General features: G+C 55.4%; 1 protein-coding gene across 1 annotated transcript; it reads left to right on the forward strand.

Moving 5' to 3' along the window:
- Nucleotides 1-9,939: 9,939 nt before the first annotated feature.
- On the forward strand, nt 9,940-25,544 carry LOC105191385 (uncharacterized). The gene is made up of 6 exons (XM_011154747.3): nt 9,940-10,565; nt 18,074-18,282; nt 19,639-19,774; nt 22,731-22,864; nt 24,044-24,350; nt 24,989-25,544. Exons 1-6 carry the CDS (start codon nt 10,529-10,531, stop codon nt 25,072-25,074), a joined length of 909 nt encoding a protein of 302 aa, XP_011153049.1. The 5' UTR covers nt 9,940-10,528; the 3' UTR covers nt 25,075-25,544.
- The last annotated feature ends 267 nt before the right edge of the window (nt 25,545-25,811 follow it).

A 25,811-nucleotide genomic window follows, 5' to 3' on the forward strand; every position in this document is an offset into this window, starting at 1 on the left:
CTCTCTTCCTCTTCCTTTTAGCCTCCCCTCTCGCCCTCCCAGCCCAGCGTTATTTCCCTCTCGCTCCCACCAGGCGGCACAGAGGGAAGCTTCCAGCCAGCTGATCGTCGATGAAACCCGCGCAAGCGTCGCGACGCCCCGATATAGCACCGCCGCGCCGGAGGCGGCGGGCGGTGGCAACGGTGGCGGCGGCGGCGGCGGCGGCGGCGGCGGCGGCGGCGTCGCTCGCGCGTTTCGTGCCGCGCCGCGACGCCGCGCTACGCCGATGCTCCACGCATCGCTCGCTCGCCACCTCGACGACTTCCCGTCCGCCAGAAATACTCGTCTCGCTTCAGGACGCGGTTGTCGCGCGGCTCGTTTGCGGTCGGATTTACGCCACCGCACCCCGTTCTCTGTGTTTGACGATTTCCTCTTCTCTTCTTCCGGTGTGTCTTTCTTCCCGCCTTCCTTACTTCCTTCCTTTCTCGCAACGGAGCGGCGTCGCTCTCCGCGGGCCGTGGGAGCCCGCGCAGCCTCCGCGGAACGAGGAGACGAGACTCGGCGGGGCTGAGATGCTTCCGCTACGAAGACGGTTACGAGGGCTCGCTCGGTCGTCGATAAAGCACGGCTCTCCGCCGGAGGTGGTCGGCCGGTCCCGCGAAAAAATCCCGCGCTGGGCCTAGCGCGACCACTCGGCATCGCACTTTGGCGGACGCACGATTGTGCGTCGAGAAGCCTCCGCGTCAACGTCCACGTCCACGTCCACGTCCACGGACGCGCGCGAAGCCCTGCCTGGCGTCGACCTTAAGCCTAAAAGACGCGTCATGTCGCCGGCTCCCAGAGACGCATCGCTCCAACCTTGACCTTCAACCTTGGCGCGCGATGGATGCGTCGGTGGTGCGCGCGCGCGGCCGCCTCGCGATTTCGCTCACCTCGTCGCGATTTAGGTTTGTTTGGCGAGCAAGCACATGGAGAGACGCTCGTCAATCACCGCGCATTACCGTGGCGACGCACGGTCGCCGATGCAGCAGAAAGCGAGAGAGAGAGAGAGAGAGAGAAGGAGGCCTTCTTTCGTTTCCTCTCTCTCTCTCTCTCTCTCTCTCTCTTTGCCCCTCTGCCGAGGCCGCAAACGGCGCGAGTAGGCGAAAATTAATCGCGGCGGCGTTTTCGCGCAACGACAGCAGCGACGCGCTCTAGGAAATGCGGTTAGATAAGGCTTTATTGCGAGCGACTTGCGTAAGGAGAAACTTATCAGACGCAGAGCAGCGCGTCGAGACTCGCGGCGAGCGACGTACGATTCGCGAGCGCGTCGCTTGTTTGCACGAGACGACGGGAGAGCGGCGCGCCTCGCTCATCCCGGCTCGCCGCCCTTTCTCGTCGCGCTTATCTTCCCACCTCGTACATACGCCTCTTACACCGCCTGTTTATCAAGATCCAACGGCTTACGGGAATGCACACCCTCGCGACACCGTTTCGCACGATTGTACGGTAGCCGCGCGCGTGCCGCAGCGGACAACCGCGGCAAAAATCCGCGCGGCGGCGCGGAAAAGTCGTCGGCCGTGAAAAAGGCGTCGCATCCGCGCCCTCCATCCAACGGCCGCGCGTTGCGGATCTTTCTCTCTCTTTCCGCGCCCCCGCCACCCTCAGCGGCAAGTCTTTCACCTCGTTACGTTTTGATACAGCGAGCTTAATTAATTTGCACACGGTTAATTAATTAGGTTGGCGCTGAGGCGATTTACGATTCGATCTCTCGCTCGGCGAGCTCGTCGTCGTCTCTCAGCCGGCGGGAGCTCTAGAGGCGCCTTGCGCGACGGCTGATTTCTTCTTTTCCCTCTTCTCCCGCCGACTTGATGAAAAGAACCAACCGACTGGAAATCACGATCTGTTTGCCGGCGCGTGTTTGCACAGCGCAGCCGCGGCGCGAGAAATCGCTTGTTTGTGTATCGATAAGGAGCGATCAGCGGAGGGAACGATAAGGAACGATCGGGCGCGCGTCCTTGCGCGCGTGCGTGATGAATTAGTACGCGACTGTTTGATTTAGGGCCTCGTTATCGCGCGTTATCCGTTGAAAAATCGCGACGGGGCGATAAAAGCTGCGCCCGCGCGAGCGAGCCGGCCGCGAGGAATCGCTCCTACAGCGCTCCTTGCGCGCGCGCGCACAGTGTGTGTGTGTGTGTGTGTGTGTGTCCGCCTCCATTCCCGTTTCCATTAATGACTCGACGGGGTTAAGAATTGCGGCTGAATTTTTCTCACGCGGATATCTCACGCCGGCACCGCATTGTCCCCGCGCCGATGGCTCTGGCCGATGGTCGTTTAACGTCAGCTACCTGTATAATTAATCGGCGTGCATTCAGCCTCGATATTCCCGCCGCACTTGTGGCAGACCTCGAGAGGAAGAGGCTCGTCCTCCTCGCTTTAGCCGTCGCATCTTTCAATTTTTCACAATGTGGTACGTGTGTGTGTGTGTGTGTGTGTGTGTGTGTGTGCGCGGCCTCGCCGGCGAAGAAGCTGTCCCGCAAATTCGCCCGAGGACTCCAATGGCCACGCTGGCGCGACCCTTACTTTCCCCCCCGCTCGCCTCCATTTGTCTCGCCCTCTTTCCGTCCGACGGCGCGTCTCGTTTGCCGCGTTGACGCTCGTTCGCGTTTCGCGGCGAGTATCGATTTTACGTTACACGCCAGCACGTGCAACCTTGGATTGTCGCACGCGCGTTTTTCGGCTTCGCCGAGTCCGCCGGATTGTTTTCGCCTCCGGCCGCGGCCGGTGAGTTCCTCCGGCAGCTGGAGGGAGCCGGAGATAAGCGAGCGCGCGAGGCGCAGCCGATTGTGTGTGCGAGCGGCGCTCGCGCTCCTCCGGGCCACGTCGAGCCCGTGATTCGACGACATCGTTGATACTCGCGACGGCGAATGGCGCCGCTAACGAACAAGCGACACACAGCATCGATCGGAGGCCGGTCGTCGCCGGCGCTGTCGCCGGCGGCCGCGGCGCGGCCGGATTCCGAATTCACCGGCAGCGTCGGCCGCGTGACGGCCGTACGCGGCATTAACGCGGCTTATCCCGAAATTAGCCCGCCGGGTATCGTTTCCCGTCCGCGCGGAGAAACGGAGAACGGAGGCGAGGCTCGCTTCGCCGGCAACAACCCTGCTGGGAGCGCGAGCGCTTGTTGCGGCCGCAGCACGCAATCGTAACGTACGACGCTTCCCGTGCTCCATAATTTAAAGGGCATTCTGGACTCGCGTCGAGAGCGGCATAGTCGGGAATTATGAGCGCCGTGGACTTTTAATCAGATCGACCCCGGCGCATGTTAACAACTCGCCCTCGCCGGGGGACGCTCGCGCGTGCGGTCGCCGCCGCCGCCGCCGCCGCGATTGAAACAACAACTGCAGCCGGCAGCGGCGGCGGCGGCGGCGGCGTTGAAATATCGCGCGCCACTCGCGAGTAATCGCGTTACGTCGCAACGACGTCGCGATTTCGCTCGATTCTCCGCGGGAATTCCGCTGCTCCGAAGCGTGCGCGTCCGCCGAGCGATCTGCTCGCGCTGCGTTTTCGCTGCGGCTCGATCGCGTGCGAGCGACGGGCGCAGCGATAAACGCGCGGACGTTATGTAACTTTCGGTGAAGCGGCAATGCAGCGGCAGAGGAAGAGAGCGAGAGAGTGACGTTTTATTTCACTTTTGACCTGCCTGGGGACGAAAGTTCGATGGAGAGGTCAACCGCTCCGGTCGCACCGGGACGCCGTGGCGACTCAGTGACGGTCGACCCTTCTCGCTCCCAATATCCGCAATGTTGCCAAGTGACGCACAGGATTCAATAAAGTTGCGAAATGGACGATACGCGAGAGCGTATATCGTTCGTACTTCGTCTCGTTTCCCGTCTTTGTTATAAGCGCGAGATCGGCGAACGGGGCTGCTGTACAAAACTTCTTCCCCGACGGACGCTGCGAACGCGTGTACGTTATTTAGAAGGTGTACCGCTCGACGCTACCGCTGCTTAATGATTCAGACGAGAGGTAACGACCACGACGACCACGACGACGACGACGACGACGACGACGACGACGACGACGACGACGACGACAGCGACGACCCGTCGTTCCATACACAACTCGGTCGACGCTACGTTTCAACGGGGGCCGCCCCCGAGACTCGCCCCCTCGCTCGCTCTTCTGTCTCCCTGCAGTAAGCGTCGAGGGTGCGCGAGGGTTTCGCACGAGGGCGGCGAAGAAGCGCCGCGAGGGAAACGCAGCTGCCGCAGGAGAAAGCGTTTCTGAAAGCGGCGGTACTCGGGAATCGGGAATAACTTTGCTGAAAAATGGACGTGGGGTCATTACAGCTAATTGAGCACTTGATTGCGTATTATTAATGCAATATTCTAAAGTTTGTATTCCTACCGGTACAATCAGCCGTTCGCATTAAGCGAGGAGTGCTTCATTTTTTCCATCTTCTACGCTTGATCGATGTCGATCTGCTGCTTTCATGCTACCGGTAAATAATGTTCCGCTATAAATAAGTATTTTGCGAAAATATTTTTCATATATTTCGATAAACAGTTCATTTTTTAATGACGTCGGATACGTATACACTATCGATTTTATTAATAGACGCCACAACACAAGGTGAGGAATAGAAGGAACATTCCAAATCGAACCTGGGAAACCTGATGTGGCGAGGCTGCGTCGATAAATAATTATTTACAATGTATATATATATATATATATACCGTTCTGCGCTCAAAAATTAATGTAACTTCAGTCACGATATATATATATATATATATATATATCGTGACTGAAGTCACATTTATTTTTAAGCGCAGAACGATGCCACGAAAATAACTGTGCGCAGCCGAGATTCATCGAGATGTTTGGACGTTTCCTCCATAACTGCACTGAGAGAAAAGTATTAATGATATTTGGAACTACAATATAATGATGTAGTAACTAAATTATAGTCCGAAATACCATATTTATAGTAAGTATTACCATAATATCGGTAATAATTACGACATAGCCATAGTATAACCAACCATATAATATGTTTACTAAGAATTATAGTAAGTTAAACTAAAATTATTGTACGGATACAAATATAAAATGGTAGGTAAAGTAACTCTTTCATATAGTCAATATTATCAGAATATTTGCTAAATGATGACAGATGTAACTATATGAATATTAAATCTCACTATACTTGTGAATGAGAAATTACCATATGTGTGGTAAAAGTAACTAAACAATTATTTAAGACAATCATTGACTATATATTTGTGTTTATTCTACTATATTTTGCAGGTTCCACGAACTATAAAAATATCATTGACGCCAAAATGAACTATAAAATATAGTGAGATTATAGTTAATTCAACTATATTTTTCTATCAGTGCGGTGATATCAGGAAGAACATAAATAAAGCGCTCCAAGCTCAAAATTACAAAGCCGACGCAGCGGAAGAATTGCTAATTATCCCCGCTGGTGTGTGTCGAGACGTACATTAAAACATATTTATAATCTATTTATATTTCGACTGCTGAGATGTCGCTTTGCTAATCAACCCTCGCCAACGAGGAGAACGACTGCCGCGACAGTCAGACGCGCGACGAAGGCTCCTGAAAGTCTCTCCGCGGGACTCCTGGAACCGAAGAGATATCGACTATCAAATCGAGCCACGCTCTTTATAAATATCCTTTAATGCGGCTCCTTACTCGTCTCGACTGCGTCGCGTAGTTCAATCCGAGCGGCGGCCAGGATCGCCTATGACGAAGACGGCGCGACGACGCGGTTCTCCGCGGATCTTCCGTCGTCGGCGACGCCCATCGGAGCAGCCGCGAACGACGGTTTCTCATTGCATATTAATGAATCTGCCCCGGATGGGCGCTAATTATATAATGGCAACAATTTCGAGACGCTCCTCCCGCGGCCGCGGTCGGTACGAATAAAACGCGCGGACGTACAAACGAACGTCTGTTTATATATACATTTATATATACTATTTATGTATACTGAGAGAAAAGTATATGATATTTCGGAACTATAATGATATAGTGACTAAATTATAGTCCAAAATATCATATTTATAGTAAGTATTGCCATAATATCGGTAATAATTACGATATAGGCACAGTATAACCAACCGTATAATATTTTTACTAAGAATTATAGTAAGTTAAACTAAAATTATTGTACGGATAGAAATATGAAATGGTAGGTAAAAGTAACTCTTTTATATATAGTCAATATTACCAGAATATTTGCCGAATGATGACAGATGTAACTATATGAATATTAAATCTCACTACATTTGTGAGTGAGAAATTACCATTATATGTGGTGAAAGTAAGCAATTATTTAAGACAATCATTGACTATATATTTGTGTTTATTCTACTATATTTTGCAGGTTTCCACGAACTATAAAAATATGATTGACGCCAAAATGGACTATAAAATATAGTGAGATTATAGTTAATTCAACTATATTTTTCTATCCGTGTACAATGCTCGCACACGCTCGCTCGCGTTCGTTAACACACTCGTTCGATCACGATTCTCGGATAATTGGGATTATTCGCGCGAGATGATGGCGGCACACGCTGATCACGTATCCTCTGTTGCTCTTTATATCGGAGGCGCTTCGGGCTAGAGCGATATTGCGCTCCGATACGATCAATCGTCGAGCGTCATCGTCAACAAGTAGACGCGATAGCGATCCTCTCTCTCTCTCTCTCTCTCTCTCTCTCTCTCTCTTTCTTTCTTCTTTTTCTTTCTCCTTTTCCCTGAAAAAGAATCATCGGGACCGACAGAGCGGCGGATGGCATGCCGAGCGGAGCGGAGCGGAGGCAGGCAGGCAGCTTGGCGATGAATTTACGTTCCGCTGCGATCATCAGCGAGCGATAATTCCGTCAGCCGTTCCAGCCGAATAGCTCGTAATTAAGATGTTAAACAAACGCGCGCGTCAATGGGTTATTAATTAGCCGCTATTCATCGGCGCGATCGTGTTTTCTCTATAAATTCGGAGGCAGATTGCCTCGTCGTTGTTCCCTTTGCCCTTGTCTCCCTCCTCCGCGCCGGGATGCGACTGCCTTTGTCCGATCTGGAGAATTTTATAGTACTTGTATATATATATAGCTTATATTATATTATAGATATATAGCGGAAAGATGCCGCGGGCTCCGACGAATGCAAAAGCGCGAAGAGCGCGCGGGATGAAAGGAGAAATTGACGAGCGCGCGCGCGCGCTCGCGGAAGTTCGCAAACTTCTCCTCGCGATTAATTCGTCTCCCCGGCTTTTGTCCCCCCTCTCTCTCTCTCTCTCTCTCTTCCCCCCGGTTCTTCCTCTTCCGTCGCAAATTTCTTTCACGCCCGGCTCCGTCACGTACAACCAGATGCATCTCGACCTGCGAGAGGCGACCTCGAGCGGCGAGCTGAAACGCAATGATCGATCTTCTGCCGCGTGTCTCGGGAGGCATCTTTCAGGTTTATTGCAGCGTAAACAGGACCTCCGGAAGGATCATTTGCTGGCGCAGAACGTGAAAGGCGGGCGAGCGCGCGCAAGCGTGTGTCCGCTGTCGCTCTCGCGCGTTCGCGCGGCGCGCGTCGGTGATTTACTTGCGACGCGGCGCATTTATTGCGGCAGATTCTAGCTTCGCGCATCGGGCGCGGCTAATTCGATCAGGAGACACGCGCGGGCCTGTAATTCGTTTATTCGGAAATGGTATATACGCGAAGTGTCCGGTACGAATTTAAATTCCCGACGTAAATGTGTCGTCCCGCGCGCGGCGATACTCGCCGTGTCGGACGACGCACAAACGCTCCAGCGCCGTTGCTGTTTAATGGACACACGTACACGTACGAAAGAGAAGAAGAGTGAGAGAGAGAGAGAGAGAGAGAGAGAGAGAGAGAGAGAGAGAGGGAGAGGGAGAGAGGGAGAGAGAGAGAGAGAGGGAGAGAGGGAGAGAGAAAGAGGAAAGTACGTAGGTGCAATAATAATTAAAGTTATTTCTATTCCCGACGAAGAGTCAGGATCTAAATTGGGAGCGTAGCGAGCGAGTGACGAGTAATTACGGTCGAGTTCATCGGGCGCGGCGAACGACGACTGACTACGACCGCGCGCCGGATGCGGATAAAACCGATAAAAATGCACCGGCCCGTAATGACGGCGACTCTCAAGATTATTTCACGTTAGTTTTAATTCGCCGTAATGCTACGCGCGAATGAACGAACGAACGAACGAACGAACGAACGAACGAACGAACCGACGACGACGACAGGAGGCCGCTCTCGCCGCGGCGGCGGGCGGCGGGCGAATTTGGTTTAATTAAAATTCATAATCCCGCGGATGGATATTATACGAAAGCCGGCGGCCGCGGCGGAGAATCGAAAGCAACCCCGGAGTCGACATCGCGAGTCCGCCGAGGCGCCGTGCGGCGGCGGCGAGGGGGGGTGGGGGGAGGCAGGGCGAGTAGTTAGGTCTTCCACTGGCCGGCGAGCGAGTCGTTCTTCGGCCGCGTAGAACGCGTTCTACGCGGTTCACGCACTTTACGCAAGCTCTACGCAATCCACGCAATCACGCGCGCGCTACAATATGAGCCCGCCGCTGTTCATCCTACTTTCTTGTATTACACCGAGCCTTGGCGGGCAAGGGCGATAAATAATCGAGGATATCGTGCCCCTGTACATGATACTCACTTCATGTAAGTTATGCTCGCGCGTATTTCCGGGAAATAAAAGCCGCGAACAATACTCCCTGCCCCCAGCCCCAGTTCTCCGCTCAGGTAACCTCCCTCGGGCGGAGTACAGGTCGGACGTCGACTCCGTCGACTGTCCATTGTATCCGCGGCGTTATGTTAACCGCGAAATTTGCCGCTCTGGAGACAATGGAGGAGCGGACGGAGAGATGAGAACGAATGTGCCGGCTTGATTGGACCGAACATTTCGCGCGGCCGAGACTTATTTCTCTTTATTTCGCCGTCGCGAGAGAGAGAGACAGAGAGAGAGAGGGGGGGAGGGGGAGGGGCAGAGATCGGAGACGCGATCTCTCTCATTCGCGCACGTACGAAGGAAGAATCGGCCGCGTAGTATCGACCTCTGAAGAGAAGAAAGGAAGACGGAAAAAGAAAGAAACGACAGAGGCGACACGAAAACAAGAGAGAGAGAGAGAGGGAGAGAGAGAGAGAGAGAGAGAGAGAGAGAGAGGAGAACGCCAATTAATCGCGATTAACTATCGCAGGCCGCGCGAGCGCTCGGCGGAACAGGCGGAAACGGATACTTTAAACAAAAGCCGGGGCCGGGCATTGTATCTGATCGCGAATAGACGGGCAAGCAAAGCGCAGTGATACAGAACAGGCGGACCTGCAAATAGACAAACGGATCGCCAGATAGGTAGTTTGATAGAATATCGATAGCGGCAGAAAGAGAGGGATTTCGCTCGGAAACGAGACGGGGATACATCGCGACAAGACCGCCGCCCGCCACGTAGCAAGAGTGCGTTCATCCTGCGAGAGTGCATGCACACAGCCGGAAGGGGGATCGACGGGAGCGGGAGCGGGAGCGGGAGCGGGACGCGGCGGGGCGCGCGGAGCGGCCTCCGCTCGCTTATCGGGGGCGGCTCGGGGTTGTTCGGAATCTATCGGTGGACCAGATTTTACTCGTACGTACGCACATTCACCCCCCGCGGCGCGCACGGCGCCGTCGGGGGTGCGTGTCGGTCGCGCGGGCGTTTATGTGTGCGTTGCTAGTTAACTATGTGTGTGTGTGTGTGTACACACACGGATGCACGTTGCCTCGAATGTGCGCGCCCGTGTACACACATCCGACAGTGTAAGACAGCTTCGGCGCAACGAGGGTGGCGCAAGCGCGGCCTCGTGCGGTTGCGCTCGCGCACTCGCGGCTCCATCGTCGTCGCCGCCGCCGCCGCCGCCGCCGCCGCCGCCGCCGTCGTCGTCGTCGTCGTCGTCGTCGTCGTCGTCATCGCCGTCGCCGTCGTCGTCGTCGTCGTTCTCGCGAGGAAATTGATTCTGCGCGAAACGACGGGGGTACACCAGCGGAGCCGTGCACCACCAGCAGAGAGGAGCCGGGCTCGGTGGGCCGCGCATACTCTAGCGGCTAATATTCGCGAGTCGAGTCGTGAGGTCCGCGTAGCCGCACGCACTACGTTGCCCGCCGCGTCCGCTGTCCGCCGTTCGCTGTCCGCCGCCGTCGGCGACCCCGATTTATCAGCGTGTATTATGTAAGGGGGATGTTGCAATCATCATCGTCGTTGCCGTTGTGTCACCGTCACCGTCGCCGTCGCCGTCACTGTCGTCGTTCCCCTGCGCTACGACACACGCGCTTCGTGTAATTGGCTGCTGCTGCTGCTGTCGTCGTCGTCGTCGTCGTCGTCGTCGTCGTTGTCGGCGCCGTTGCTACTGAAGAGCCGCAGGAGAGACACGGAGCGCACGGAGAGGTGCCTCTCCGACATGCGAAGAGACGCGTCCGTCGCAAGGACGAACAACGAGAGTGGATCGCAGGCAGCCTCAGTCAGACTCCCGTCCGTCGAGCAACGACAGGAGCATCCATGGAACTGAAAATCCTGCTGTGGGTTCACATCGTGGGTGAGTCGCCTCGATATGACAAGGCGCGTCGTGACGCGACCGTCCTTTCGTCCACCACCCTGACTCGTTCGTCCCTTCGTTCTCTCTCTCTCTCTCTCTCTCTCTCTCTCTCTCTCTCACTCTCTCACTCTCTCTCTCATTCTCTCTCTCTCTCTCTCTCTTTCTCACGTTATCTCGATTTGTCAACCCCTTTCGCGTCACGTACGCAGCAGGATTTTCCTGCCGCCGCGACTCCAGCCGCTCCAGTGCTGCTTCCGACCTGCCACCCATCGTCGTCGTCATTGTCGAGTGCGATACGCACGTATCCCGGGCCATTCTCTCCAGACGCTTCCGTGTCTGGAATCGCGTGTCTTCCCGCTATGCTCCCCGGCCGCTTTGCACGTTCATTGCACCCGATAGACGGTATCCGGTATAGATCCATCCTTGCAACCGCTCCGACCGGCCGTGTATGCGCTTCTGTGTGCGTGCCTGTGTCTGTATGCGTGCACATGTACATGTGTGTGTGGGTGTGTGTGTGTGTTCGCTGTCGAAACGATTGCTGCAGCCCATGGCTGTCGAATAAGCGCGTAGACGCTTCGCATGAATCGTTCTCTTTCTTTTCCTCTCTCTCTTTCTCTCTCTCTCTCTCTCTCTCTCTCTTTCTCAAGAGACAGTGGAAGATGAAAAGAGAGAGAGAGAGAGAGAAAAAGAGACAGAGATGGATGCGCGTTCGAGCGTCACGATGAGCAAACGCGCAAGAAAAGCAGCGTCGTTCGCGAGACGAGAGAGAGATAAGGCGATTTGGTCACGGTTCGAACCGCGGTCGCTTTCGCGGCAAACAACGTGTTTGCGCGAACTCGCGTATCTGCGACGGCAAGCGTGGCCTTACAGATCAATTATAATGATTACGCGGCGCGCGTGAGCTCTCGATGAATTCATTATATTAATGAGGATTAAATCGAGACGCGCACAGGCACACAGATCGGACGAGATCAAATTGATGATCGCCGAGACGCGTCGAGTCGCCACGAAGCGCGATAGCGAAGAAAGGGAGGAAGAAAGGAGGAGATACGACTCGCACCCGTCGTTAATTTATTCCCCCGCGGAAACGCACGCTCGAGCGAGCGCAGCCCGCCGGGGTGGTCTCGGACGATTTTTCACGATATCAGAAACTTTGCCCATTACACGCATTAGCATAAAGTATATATACGTGCGCATGTATGCATGTATATGTATGCACTCGCGCTGCGAAACGCGCGGAGATTGCGAAACGAGATCGCTGCGGCGCAATACATCGTCGGGCCGACATCGCGGGCGCGTCTCTCTCGGACCGTCGGATTTCGCGAGACACGGATATCTCGTCTCCTCGCGCGGCGTTATGAAACGCAACGGCGACGAAAGGGCGTTGCTTCGAGGCTCGCCGAGTAGGAGGGAAGTCGAGCCGAGTGAGTCGCGAGAGAAAAAAAAAAAGAGTCAGCGCGGACGTGGGCGACGCATACGTCGCCCATGGTGAGACGCGTTGTCGGGGGTGAGATGAGGAGAAATCCTCTTCTCTCGTGCGAGCGTTGAATCAGCGGATGAGAAGATCGGGTCGGGCTTGAGGAATAATGACGGCGGCGGCGGCGGCGGCGGCGGCGGCGGCGGCGACGACGATGACGAGAGGTAGCTGCGCGCCCGGGTCGTTGGCCGTTCGCCGTAAAACGCGTGCGGGCGTGTTCCCCGTAATAGGGCATTAACAAATTTAACGAATCCCCTCTGGACATAATCGCATTAATGGCATTCCGGCGAATGCGATTTTACGACGCGCCGGTTAGAGCGCGACCCTCTTCGTCGCCGGCCGCGGCGACAGATTCGCGCTGACGGACGCGTCTTCGTTTCGCTCTGCCTCTCTCGTTCCCTCTCTTTCGCCTTCTCCTTCCGTCTTCTCCTTCCCGCCGATGCCGGCGGGCAATCCGTCAGGTATTCCGATTACATCCCGAAAGTTCGCCGCGTAACCGCGTAATCCGCGATTCCTCCGTCGCGGAAGGACAGCGGACAAATTCGCGCGCGCGCGACCGGGACGACGCGAATCGTCGCTCGTTTCCTCCGTCTCGCACGCATTTCCCCCGCCGACGATTCGCGGAACTCGTCTGCACGCGGGATTAACTTGGTCGGGCGGTAAAGCTGACAGTGGCCGCTGGCGCGGCGCGCGTAATTTACTCCCTTTCGCAGCCGCATCGCAGGCCTCTTCGCCGCGCCCTGCGCCACGTCGCGCCGTTGGAGTTATCAATAAGACCCCGCTTCTCGGTTAATTAAGCAAAGTTTGAATAATCACCGGGACATTATGCGCGCGTTCTCCCGATACTGATAAGAAACTTGTCGGGGAAACACAGCGAGTGTAACGAGCCGGAGATTAAAACTTCGTCCGCGGCTGCGGACCGTGATGCTTGACAAACACGCGCGAGACGTTCCCTCGTGCGATAAAAATTCGCCCGTGCGAGCGAACGCCGTGCGTGCGCGCATACACACGCACACGCACGCACACACACACACACACACACACACACACACACACACACACACACACACATACACACACGCGCGTTCGTTCTCCTTCTCATGCACGCGCAGTATCGGGGAATTAAATGCGCCCAAATTACAGCGCTTTCGATCCTTGCGACAAATAATGGCGATTGATAAATGGGGTGTAAAATACACCCCACGCGCGACCATTGGCGTCACGGAAACTCGCGCGCGCGTCTGACGTTAACAAACGTCTCGTTTGAGAACGCGTCGATTTTCCCCTCCTTACACGACGTTACGGGCTTTCGAATGGGACGACGTCGGCGGTGCGGCATTAAACGCGCTATCGCCGGCACGTGGAAATCCAGCCGACGGAAGGAAAGAGAGAGAGAGAGAGAGAGAGAGAGAGAGAGAGACACCCACACGACGACGACGACGACGACGCGAGCGAGCGAGCGAGCGAGGCGCCTTCTTCGCCTTCTTCCCCTCCGCCGCGGCGAGGGGACGAAGAGAAACGCAACTTTGTCGTTATCTGCGCGAGTCATTTATAACGCAGATAACGACACCGCGACGGTGGCGGCGGCGCCGGCGCTGCGATTGCTCCGTTATTACGGTATATCCCGGAGCTATCTCGATCAAAAATAGCGGTCTCGGATAACGTATGCGTCCGAGAAATCCCCCGATCGCACGCACGTGCATGCGTGCGTGCATGCTGGCACACTCGTCGTCGCCGGTGCGTACAGGTCGGCCTTTTGCCGGGCCCTTTGCGCGAGAGGTAGAGGGAGAGAGAGAGGGAGGAATATGGAGAGACAAAGATAAGAGTACACGAGGGGTTTCGCGCGAAGCATCAAAGCGCGCGCGATACGGGCTTTCCTCGCTGCGGGACGACGACGCTCCCGGACGGATTCGGCCCCTTTTGCCCCGGCATGCCACTTCGCCCGTCGGCGACTAATTAATCCGATCGTTCTAGCAAACGTCATATCCGGATCCGTAGGATCCGCGTCCGATTGTCCGGATCGGCCGGGATCGCATTCATTGCGCTGGAGCCCGTTAAACCGAGCGTATCGCTGTTAGTGTAAGCGAATTAAGCCGCGCTCGCTCTCGCTATCGCCGTATCGACATCGGATATTCCGAGGACGGTTGTCTGCCTCGTCTCCCTCTGCTTCTCTCTCTCTCTCTCTCTCTCTCTCTACATATATCTCAATGGCACAGTCCGATATTACACTCATCTCTCTCCCCGGCGCTCGCGTGCGCGCGTCTTTTCGCCAATTCGGACGCACGGCGGACGGAAGCGGAATCGCGACACCGGTCGATTGTTCGGCGGGGCCGCTTTGTTATTTTTTGTTGCGGAGAAAGTATAACGCGACGGGTCCGAGCGCTCGAGAGGAGGGGGGGGGGCGACGGGAAATTGGACTCGATTGAACTCGAGCGTTAACACTTTGACAGGGTCGCGATGTCACGTTTTGCTTTGCGCCTTTCACGGCAGCCGTGCGGCTGCCAGAGCGATGATCGCTCGATAAGGAGATATTTGTCGATGCGAACAACAGAGTCTGCTTGCTGTAATATTCTGCAGGGACTACACGCAGCGTGAGGCTAAATATCTTGTTACCGAGACGTATCGCCATCGAGAGATTCCTCCGATGAGATGAGAATCGAAGCAAAGCGTTACCGCCGTAAGACGCCCGCGCGCTTCTGTACAATACGAGTTTCACGGCGCGTTCGGTATCCGATGGGAGAAAATGAGTCCGTTGAGAAGATTACTGAGAAACAAATCCTCCGCCGTTGGGCACGAAATTGGATGCGTTACGAAACCCGTCAAAGGAGGGTGTTGCAACGTTTAATCAGCCGACGGCTGATCGTGTAACTCGAGATAAATTTTTCTCCCACCATCTCAAAGGTATATTTCCCCGAGATATTCAAGACGGTGAGAGCTGTCATCTCGCCCTGTGTAAAGATAAATTCAAGGTGACTCGCGTGCGCTCGCCGCGTGAGTCTTTGGACACCCCATGAGAGAGACAGCAAAACCTGCCGGCCGGCGGCGCGGCGTGGCGCAGCGTGGCGGGGCGGAGGATCGTCAGCGACTCGTGGAGATGTCAACGTCTCGTGGCTGTCCTAATCGCCGCCGCCGCCGAGGGTTGTTGCAACCCCTACACGTCTCGTTACGTTCTCATGCGGGCTTATCTGTTTCTTCGGCGAGACGGCACGTTCGGACGACCGGCCGTCTGGGACGAGCTCGAGCAGGCTCGGCGCGCCCACTCCAGCACCTTCTTCATCGGTCTCGCGTCCGTCGTTGCGAATCCACTTTTTATTAACGGCTAACGACCGTCGGCGAGAGTGCTTTCGCGGTTTTGTAACTAAATACCCGTAAGCCCCGCAAAGTGCCTCTATAAGCGGCGGGCGGACATTACGCCGGGCGGATTGTCGCACCCTTTAATGCGTTGGGGCAATATTTCCGTACAACTCTCCCGCGGAACTTTCGTCCAACCCACGCTGTTGGCTAGGACTAGGATTATATCGATTCCGCGGAAAGAAACGCCAAGCTCCTCTCGCGAAGCAGCAGCGCCGGCGAGAGTAAAGTAGAAGGAAGAGGAAGAGGAGGAGGAGGAGGAGGAGGGTAGAGGGGCGATGCGGCGAGCAAATACGGATGAGAAAACGTCCAAATTACCGTTTGTTACTTGTAATATTCGCGTGAAATCTTTTACACAGGGAAACTTTCGGTCGCGAGAAAGTCGCGAGAGCAGTTCTCCAGCAGGTCACCGGGGAGGAGACGTTATTCATCTCGATCGAGCAGCGCCACGTAGTCGGCGCGCCGTGTCTAAACGTCGGCGACCTCGGGAGGCGCGTCGTTGTGCCCCGCGCAGCGAAATCGGCGAGTTTTGCAGGCAGACGCGCCCCTCGATCCTCGCGCCATCATCGAGGACACAGACGCGCGCGAGCAAGGCCGTGGAAAAATTACAGCGCGAAATTAGTGGCGGCGGCGGCGGTAGCCCGATCGTCGGCGATGGATATTCTTACTTATCAGCCGGGCGAGAGAGCGAAATAACGGAACGCTCTGTGGATTTATCGCGACGTAATCCTTTATGCAAAACGGCGCGACGTAAATAGTCAGCCGAAGAATGGAGGCGAATCTGCCTTCCAGCCCCCGCCGTCCTTGCCTACGAAAGGGTGAACGATCGTTTGAATATATATCGGCGCGCGCGGGCGTGTACGGAAATTTCCCTCCCCCCTCCGCCCCTCCGCTCCCCCGAGAGTCGTGCTCGTGGGAGCGCGCACTCGGGGAGCGACGAAATTCGACTCGAAAACGCGTAAGTTCTGTTTCTCGCGTGTGTGAGATCGATCCCATTTCTCGTGAATGAGAAAATTTGGTCGGCCCCTCGCGCGCACGGCGAACGGCGGCGATGACGGCGCTGCGAGGCACCGTGGGCGGCGGGGACGGGGGTGGAACAACGTGGGAAGGATTCTATTCGCGATCGATAGAGGATTCCGGCGGCCAACCGTGGGATTCGCCGAATAATTTCGAATCCGCCGTCGCCGCCGTCGCCGTCGTCGTCGTCGTCGTCGTCGTTGTCGTCGTCGTCGTCGTCGTCGTCGTTGTCGTCGTCGTCGTCGTCGTTATCGTCGCCGAGCGGACGAGGAGTGAGCGCGGAGAGGGGGGCGGGGGCGACTGGGTTATTATAAGAAATTATTCCTCGCAGGCTCGCGCATTATGCTCGCGCTCGCTTTCATTACGCGGAAGCCCGCGTAATGACGATGTCGCTCTGTGATAACCGGTGTCGCTTCCGCCGTTGTCGTCGTCGACGACGACGACGACGACGACGACGACGTCGTGTATGTAGCAGCAGAAGCTGCTGCTGTTACTGCTGCGTCGTTGAAGCCGGCGGTCTCGACGAGCTCTCCGCTCTCGCACGCGCTCTCTCTCTCTCTCTCTCTCTCTCTCTCTCTCTCTCTCTCTCTCTCTCGTCGGGATCATTTGATCTAATTAAAAGATGAGGGCTTCCTTACAATGTCCATGGAACACAGGCTGAGAAAATATAATCTCCAATTAACGTAATGTATCTTTTTATCTGTCCTCCCTTTCGCCGAGCGTGGCGCAATTACGGCGACGGCAGGGGCGAGCGGAGCGGCGGGAGTCGCGCGCTATGTTCTTTGCGGAAAACCAGAAAGAGAGAGAAAGAGAGAGAGAGAGAGAGAGAGAGAGAGGGAGAGAGAGGGAGAGAGAAAGCGATTCTCCGATAGATAAATTATTAATTTCCGCTCTCGTGTGTCGTCATGTGTGATATATAATTTTCGTAGGTGCAGTAGATATCGGAGGATGCGCGCGCGCGTGCGGTGTGCATTTAGCAAAGTTGCGTCACGGAAGAGCGGTCCATGCGGGATAACGGGCTAAAATAGATCATCGGCTGAGCTTTAAGAGATCGATAACTATAAAATATTATGCGCGCGTGACGTGGCCCCCTTTAAGCGCTCGCTCTTCCAGATATGCAGCCCCGCCGTGTGTGTGTGTGTGTGTGTGTGTGTGTGTGTGTGTGTGTGTGTGTGTGTGCTCTCTTCCTCCTATTCGGGAGGGACGGCGCACACTGTCTGCCGGGCTTAATCGATGAGGTATGCATCGCGGGCGATATTCCGCCTCTCACGACATGACACGGCAGAAACTCACCATCGACTTTCATTTCCTCTTTTCCCCGCGGGGGAGAGAGAGAGAGGGAACGTGACGCGGAGGCGAATCGCGAGATTCGGATCCATATACGCGAGTCTCCCCGCCCGTCTCCTGCCTGGCCATACACTAATAACTCCGCCGAGATCGCGAGCGCTCTGATAAGCCGGCGAGGCAACCCCGTCGGTCTGCTTGGGGTGGGCTCCGCGATCGCGTTTTAACGCGACGATCAGCCCGTGTACACACACACACACACGCGCGCGCGCGCGCGCACGCACGCACACACGGAGTTCACGGGCGGCGGTAGATGGCGACGGCGCGATAAAATGTAATACAATTAACCGACTGGACGTCTCCTTTCTCTCTTCCCCAGGAATCTGCTCGGGTCTGCGCGAGGTACGCATCCAGATACCGACGGCCGTGAAGAAGGATGACTCGGCGATACTGAATTGTTGGTACGACACCGAGGGCGACCCGCTGTACGCCGTCAAGTGGTACAAAGGGGGTCGAGAGTTTTATCGCTATGCCCCGAACGAGAATCCGGCCGTCAAGACTTTCCCCATCGGAAATCTGACGGTGAAGGTGAGCGCTTTCTCCTGCCTACTCACCTATACTCACCTATACTCACCTATACAGCAACCTCTCCTCAGCTCGAGGTCGCTTTAGGTCGCAACCGCGTCTGCGACTGACGAACTTACGACCCCCCTGGTTCTCTCTCTCTCTCTCTCTCTCTCTGTCCCCCTTGGGCCTCGGCGAAATCTCGAGATCCTTCCGCGTCCCGGCGGGCACGGCGGGCAGAGGGAAAAAAAACGTGTCAAAAAGAGGGAAAGAGAGGGAGAGCGGAGCGAGGGAGCGGAGGGACGAGGATTTATTGCGGTCGAGAAGTTGCGAATGGAACGATAACACCCGAACGCGCCGTAATGTACAGTTCCTAGCTGTACCGCGGGGGCGCCCCTACAAACCGGCTGATCGAAGTTTTTGAATTCGAGCTGTCTGCCTGCGCGAGGGTAACTGATGGCCCTCGTCGAGCGTATCGTGTGTGTATGCGCGTGTTGCCCCCGTTGCGGTCTCTCTCTCTCTCTCTCTCTCTCTCTCACCCTTTTTCTCATGCCCTTTTTTGCCTCTTCTTGCCGTCTCGTTAGATTTCCTCTTTCGCCGGGCATTTTCGACCGTGTTACCCATTTGTCCCATTCTCGCAGTCTCACGGTGTACCGATCATTAATCGGGCGCGCGAGTGCCGAGCCCGGTTTAGAATTTGCGTTTCGGACGCGCGATTGCGAGATACTCGTTGGACAAACGTCTGCGTAGCGAGACACGCGGGATCCCATCACGCTCGGCAAACAGATCGCTTTGATTACCGCGCTCGCACGCGTGTTTTATCGCCCTTCCGCGCGATAGTTGTGTCAGTGTTGCGATCTCGTGTCAACGTCTCGTGTCCTGCCTGGGACATTTACACCGTTATACCTTTCGCTCGGCGAGCGCGGAAAGCTCCGGGGAGGACTCCTGCGCCGGGGAATCTCGCCGCGAGGATCTCGTCGGTGCTTTTAGCTCGGGCGAACGCTCTCGTCTCGTCTCGTCTCGTCTCGTCTCGTCGGCGAAATCGAAAGGCCGATAAAAAGCGCGACTATTCAACGCAACGAAAGCGCGAGGAACCGCGCGGGGGAAGAGCAGCGTTCGGACGGAAACGAAGATTGATGTCCGATACCCAGCCGATGCTATCTCTCGCGCTTGATTGACCGTCATTAGTAAATTGAACGATGCGAGCACTCGGTGCTCGGATCCTCGCTGGCTCATCTCGCGGAAATGTATCTCGCGGAATTTCCCCGGGAATTCCCGACTTGGTAAATCACAACGGCAAGGACGACGACGACGACGACGACGACGACGACGATGACGACGAGATGCAGCATATCGTAACGAATTACCGTTGTGTCGCAGAAAACCGAGAGCAACGCGACGCAAGTCGTGCTGACGAAGTTGGAATTGGAGGCGGCGGGCGAGTACAGCTGCGAGGTATCAGCCGATGCACCTTCCTTCCACACGGCTTTAGTTTACGCGACGATGAACGTCGTCGGTAAGTGTGTATGTATATGTGTGTGTGTGTGTATGTGTGTGTGTGTGTCCTCTGTGTGTCTCTTTCCCTCCCCGTTTACATTAGCACGGCTCTCGGCGCCCTCGCGTCGCGCGTTAATAACTTTGGCTGGCGGCATCGACTGCGTAAAAACACGTTTAGAGAGTTATTACCCGGAGCGATTTAACGCGCCCGTTCTCCCGCTCGCTCTAACGATGTACGTACCGCCGTAACATCGAGTCGCGATAAGGGAGATAACAATGAGCGCGCTATTTAAATCGCATTCCCGCTCCGTTTGTCGCGGGAGACTTCCGAGCTCGCTAATAATTTAAGACCGACGACACGCGATGCCGGAGGGCAGATGGTCCCGCGCGAGCAAAAAACAAAGCGAAGAAGCGCAGCGAACGACACTCGTTTTTCGAAATTGGCGGAAAATCGGCCGGGTAGTCGGGTAATAATTTAACGACACAAATTGCACGTCGCTGTTTTCGAATTACCGCTAAAATATCACGTCCGATAAATCTAACGTTTACATCGCGTCTCTCCCTGGGGCTTCTTCGAATATATAATGCAATCTATTCTGATATTACACGACCGAGCGAGCGAGCGCGCGCGCGCGCGCGCTCGCGCGTGGGCTCCTTTCGAGAGAGAATTAAATAGCCGACCTTTTTGATTGTACTCCGCGTCTCTCGCGCGTCGTAACCGACTTTGCTCGTTGCCCGGCGGGGGGGGAGGGCGGGGGCGAGGGGGAGGAGGAAGGGGGAAGGGGGGATCGGGAGAGATACATCGCGTATCCGCGGATGCGACGCGAATCTCCCGAAAGAACGGACTATTCAATTCTCTCGCATCTCGCGCTCGCGAGGAACAACGACACTTTTATTCGCTCGCGCTCGTGTCGTAAAGGCGCGGCGAAGCGCGCGAATTTACGTCCACCGTAAAAAAAGTGGGAAAGTAATATTTCGCGAGGAGGTGTACGGTGGTGACACGACTTGTAACGGCGGCAGCACTACCTGCGTGCGTGAGTGCGTGCGTGCGTGCGTGCGACGCGATTCGCCAGGCGCCGATAGCGGAACGGCCGCGCACGCGAACGCGAATTCTCGTCCCCCCCCCCCAGCCCCCGTGCGCCGTAAAGAGGGAATTTTTTCGTCGACGAGGTCGTGTGCGAGGGAACGTACACGTTCGACGCTTCGTCGAGCGACAATCGACCGACCATCGCCGCCACCGCCGCCGAAACTTTCGGCTATGCTTGGCTCCGGTGAACGACGGCTACGGTGAAACCTTGGCCGATTACGACTCGGCTGCACGCAAACTCCACGATGTTCGGTCGCGCATTCACGCGGCCAGTCTGGTGTCCCAGACTTGGCGCACGATTATCGGATGGGTATAAGGACTGTCGAGCGAATTCCGTGTCGACGGTAATTTTGGAATTATAGCCGACGCGAAAACGCGACGAGGGCTCCTCTCGTACGTTCAGACGGACGTTTGGACGGATCAGCAATGCGAGATCAGGCGACGAGAATGATCGATCTTCATTTAATATCCGGCCGTGTTCGTTCGGACGCTCGGCCGGGTCGACGAGCTCGGAAGCTTGTCGAATAATGCCGATTTCATCCGCGAGCGATAAGCAAGGTGTTAACAAGACTTTTGTAATCCACAGACAGCTCGTGCAATATCAATGGAATCGTTTGATATCGAGTAGCCGAGACGTTCGCGATGAAGATAGTTTCCGTTGGTATTTCCGTTGGTACGCGGATGAAATTTGATTCCTCGAGGGCCGCGCTCGTGGAGCACGTCTTCGATACTTTGGGACAATTCCGCAACTGCATTCGCGCGTTGAATTCATTCTGAAGCACCGAGCTCAAGTCCGTCATAACTATTTATGTAGCGCACAATCGAAGCGTCTAACGAGAACGTGAAGTGGAACAGTTCACCAAACTTAAATTACAATTCCCTCTTACTGCTACGATAGGCGGGGTGATTATTTCGTCAGGCCATTCAACGCGTGCGATTGCTCGCGTTTCCTTCCGAGGCAGAATCAAAAGTCGCGCTTTCGACGCACACACACACACACACACACTATCGATTTTTACCTTCGGTTCGAAATTAACGAAATTAACGAACAACGGCGACGAAATTAAAGAGCGCAAAATTAAACCACGAGTGAGGGAAGCGATCGCTCGCTCATCGGACGGCGCGACGACGCGAGCTTTCCAACGCACCTTGTCCGACGTCGCTACGACTTCTCTGGACGAAGATATCGACGAGCGGCGAATCCCCTCTGACGGGGACCGCGGCTCGCGCGACAATGTTGCGCGGCGCTCCTTCAGCGGCACGCGCTCGGAAGTGGCCGAGGTGCGAAGCCCGCAGCGCGGACGCGCTGCAATGTAATACGCGCGCTTCCGCCGCTCGCCGGCGGCAAAGGACCGCGCGCGCGGCGCCGACTTTGACGAGCCGGCCGGCATACTTCGAACGGCCGTAACTCAGGCACTAATTGACGCACGAAGGTGAAAGCAAAAGCATTCTTCTCGCTCGCGGCGCTCGCGTGTGCGCTCGTCATGAGACCCGTTGACGCGCGCGGGCGCGACACGCGGTTGCGCGGGGAGATACACGGAGAGTGTCGGCGACACGGAAAGTATCGAGCAATTTTTATCGGGCAAAGTACGAAGTTTCGCAGGCGAAGCATCCTGTCTTGTCCGTGAAATGTCACACGGAAGTTTCGCCCCGTCATTTCCTCCGTGTATCGTTCGCGCGCGCGAAACGATACGCGCGCGTGATTTCGGGCCGTCGCAGAGCATATCGCGGAGCCCGGCAGAGCGGCCGCGCGAGGTCGATATCGAAAATCAGGCGAGCTGCTCGCCGCAGCAGAGGGTGCCGGTCGTAAAACACCGGCTGCACGGGTGTCACCACAGCCGAGAGACACACACTCCGTGTGTACGCGGAGTTTCTCTTACCTTTGCAGAATTGCCCTCCCAGATGCCGTCGATACAGGGTCTGAAGAGGAAATACCGTGTCGACGATCCGCTGCGTTTGAACTGCACATCCGGCCGGAGCAAACCCGCCGCGAATCTCACTTGGTACATCAACGATCGACAGGTATGCCCTAACTGCTAATGATGGTAATGCGCGCGGTTAGACGACGGGACGGGACACGACGGGAAAGGGAGCGGGAGCGGGCACGAGGGAGAGAGAGAGAGAGAGAGAGAGAGGATCGGAAACCTCTATACTTAGTTTACCTCGGCTTTGATCCATTATCCCTGATCAAACGTTGGAGACAAGGGAGCTTATGGGATACGTTCCTCTTCCTGCTCTTCGTGCTCCTCCTTCTCGAGATGCTTCAAGTTCGCCGAGAGCGACGCTCGCGAGAGAGAGAGAGGGAGAGAGAGCGAACTGTGGGGAAAGTCGATAGATTCGACAGATGCCGACAGAATCAGCATCGACTAGCCTCTCGCGATATTCTCGCGCCACGTGTTTCCCTCGCGCGGCTTTCGCTCTCCTCCGGTCAGGCGGTGAAGAGGTGTAATAATTTTGAAACGTCTGACAGGATTTTAATATCTCTCTGGATATATCGTCGCGCCAACCCCCCCTCCCTTTCCCCTGTTCTCTTTCGCCCCCTTTCTCCCTGTCTCTAATTAAAAAGCACTTTGATTTAAACGATAACATTCTCGGGGAATCCTGTCTCTGCCTCCCGGACAATTAGACGTTTCTTCAGCTTTGGATAAATATTAAAATAGCCGCCGTAATATCACCTTACATTAACGCAACTCGCGCGCGAAGAAGTGTCTCGCGTGTTAGACGCGATGCGAGGGCGCGCGCGATTCTTGGAAAAGCAGATAAGGAGCGAAGAATGATAAAATCGCCGCGCTTCTGAGAATTTATCTAACCGGGGGTGATGTTTAGCAACGACAGCAGCTGCAGCGTACACGCGTACGCGCGCGAGAAAGCAGCGGAAAAATAGTCTTCCATCATTACTCTGTGGTGACGCATCGCTTGATTGATTTGATCTCGTAACGCAGAGCCAACTACTATACACACGCTCGCGTTTCGATGCGCGTCGCTCTCGCTCGCGCGCGCTCCAGCTTGGGAGCTCACTTTGGTTTGATAACAGTCGCCCGTAGCACGCAGTCGCCGGCTCATCGCTCGCTTTCGAGTCGATTAACGAGAGCCTCGATCGAGATTTAATCCCACGCGCGCGAAATCCCGCCGGAGCTGCAGCTCGCGCGAGTCAAGCGACAATCATGCATCACGCATTGTGTCTCTCTTTCTGCCCGACAGCCCCTCACGTCGCACGTCCGCAAGTACAGCCCGCTCGACACGAACGAGTCGGAGTGGCAGGTCTCCCAGATCGGGCTGCAGTTTCTGGTTACGCACGACCATTTCATGAGCGGCAAGCTCAAGATACGCTGCAGCGCGTCGATATACGACATTTACTGGCAGAGCACGGAGGTCAGCACCGAGGAGGACCGGCCGCGGATGATACACTACGAGCCGGCCGCGACTATCGTCGGCATCAACTACCTGCAACCGCCGCCGAATTTCCAGACCGGCCAGAAGAAGCCGGACGGCCAGGTCGGAGTGAAAGGTATATTAAAAGAGCCCCCGCTCGTCCTCATTATCGCTCTTTCTCTCCCGCTTCCTCGATGCTGGATCAGCGAGGCTCCTTCGGCAGTCTCTCGTTAGGTATCTCCGAGGAGAGGCGCGGTGTAAATATCCTCCGTAAATACGTCGTCGTCGTCGTCGTCGTCGTCGTCGTCGTTCGCAATTCTCCTCGGTTGTTTATCGAAATTCGAGACTCAGCCTCGAGAGGCTGAGAGGCTAAAGCGTTAGAGACGCGACGAACGGCCGGCGCGGCGGCTCGGCTTGTGATTTGCTTATAGAGCACCCCCTGCTTTTTCTCTCGGTTTCTTTTTCTCCCGACGAGCTAAACGACACACCGGACGGCGACGGCCCCCGACGACGAGCTCTTTCAACGGGGGCACGTTTGCATTAAAACAGCCGCGCACAGTTGGCTCCATTCACAGAGCGACGTCGTTGAGCCGCGATCTGAATTCCTGCTGTCGCACTCGTGTGCGACTCGATCGGGGAGAGAGGGAGAGAGGGAGAGAGGGAGAGAGGGAGAGAGAGAGAGAGAGAGGAAGGCGAAGGATAAAAATTGGAGAGGAAAGATGCGATAGAGAGGGAGATTGTATTATCAGACCGTCTCGCATATTGATTTTTCAGTGCTGGGGTCCCCCGCGATGAGTCCGCGGCCGTCGGCGAGGTTCGCGTTGGAATTGTTTGCGCTTCTTCTAATCGCCATTCGTTAAGCATAATTCATCGTTCGAGCGCGCTTTGGAACACTTTGCGTATGTCGACGTGCTTGTCGTGAGAGAGGGCTCGAGGCGCTTTGTGCGATGATGACGTTTCCTCTACGGGATATCCTCGGGTCGCCGGCCACCACCGCCGCCTCCGCCGCCGCCACCAGCGTCGCTGCCGCCGTCACCATCACCGTCGCAGCGAGTCGACAGCAGCGATACACAATACCCGGGGAGCGAATACAGAGACAAACCTCCTCGGCTGCATGTCGAGGCGGTGGAAAGCTGAAAGGCGCGTGACGTCGGTTCGGAATGGAAGTGAGACTGAGAGAGAGAGAGAGAGAGAGAGAGAGAGAGGGAGAGAGGGGAGGAGGAACGGAGGGAGGAGGAAATGTTCGAGAGAAAAGGTCGTGAGAAAATCGACAGCGATACGAGAGCGAGACATCCCCCTTCAAGACGTTCACTCATCCGATCAACGAATGTCCAAAAGCACTGGCGACGACACACGGGCTGGATATTCGATATATATATGTATATATATATTTATGTGTATATATATATATATATATATATATACATATACACATATATATATATCTAGGAGATATTTTATTATTATTATTATTATTAGACCATGTACTTGCTTCCTTCCAGCGGGATAATATGTTTGCAATGTGTAGGTATATATATATATATATATATATACATATATATATATATATACGTCTATATATATACATATATAAATA

The sequence above is a fragment of the Harpegnathos saltator genome, unplaced genomic scaffold (assembly GCF_003227715.2).
Source record: "Harpegnathos saltator strain DR-91 unplaced genomic scaffold, Hsal_v8.6 scaffold13, whole genome shotgun sequence".
Lineage (NCBI taxonomy): Eukaryota > Metazoa > Arthropoda > Insecta > Hymenoptera > Formicidae > Harpegnathos > Harpegnathos saltator.

Coding starts and splice junctions, on each gene's coding strand:
- LOC105191385 (XM_011154747.3), top strand. CDS start 10,529: ATGGAACTGAAAATCCTGCTGTGGGTTCACATCGTGG. Junction 19,775..22,730: donor CGCGACGATGAACGTCGTCG/GTAAGTGTGTAT, acceptor TTACCTTTGCAG/AATTGCCCTCCCAGATGCCG. Junction 24,351..24,988: donor CGGCCAGGTCGGAGTGAAAG/GTATATTAAAAG, acceptor TTGATTTTTCAG/TGCTGGGGTCCCCCGCGATG.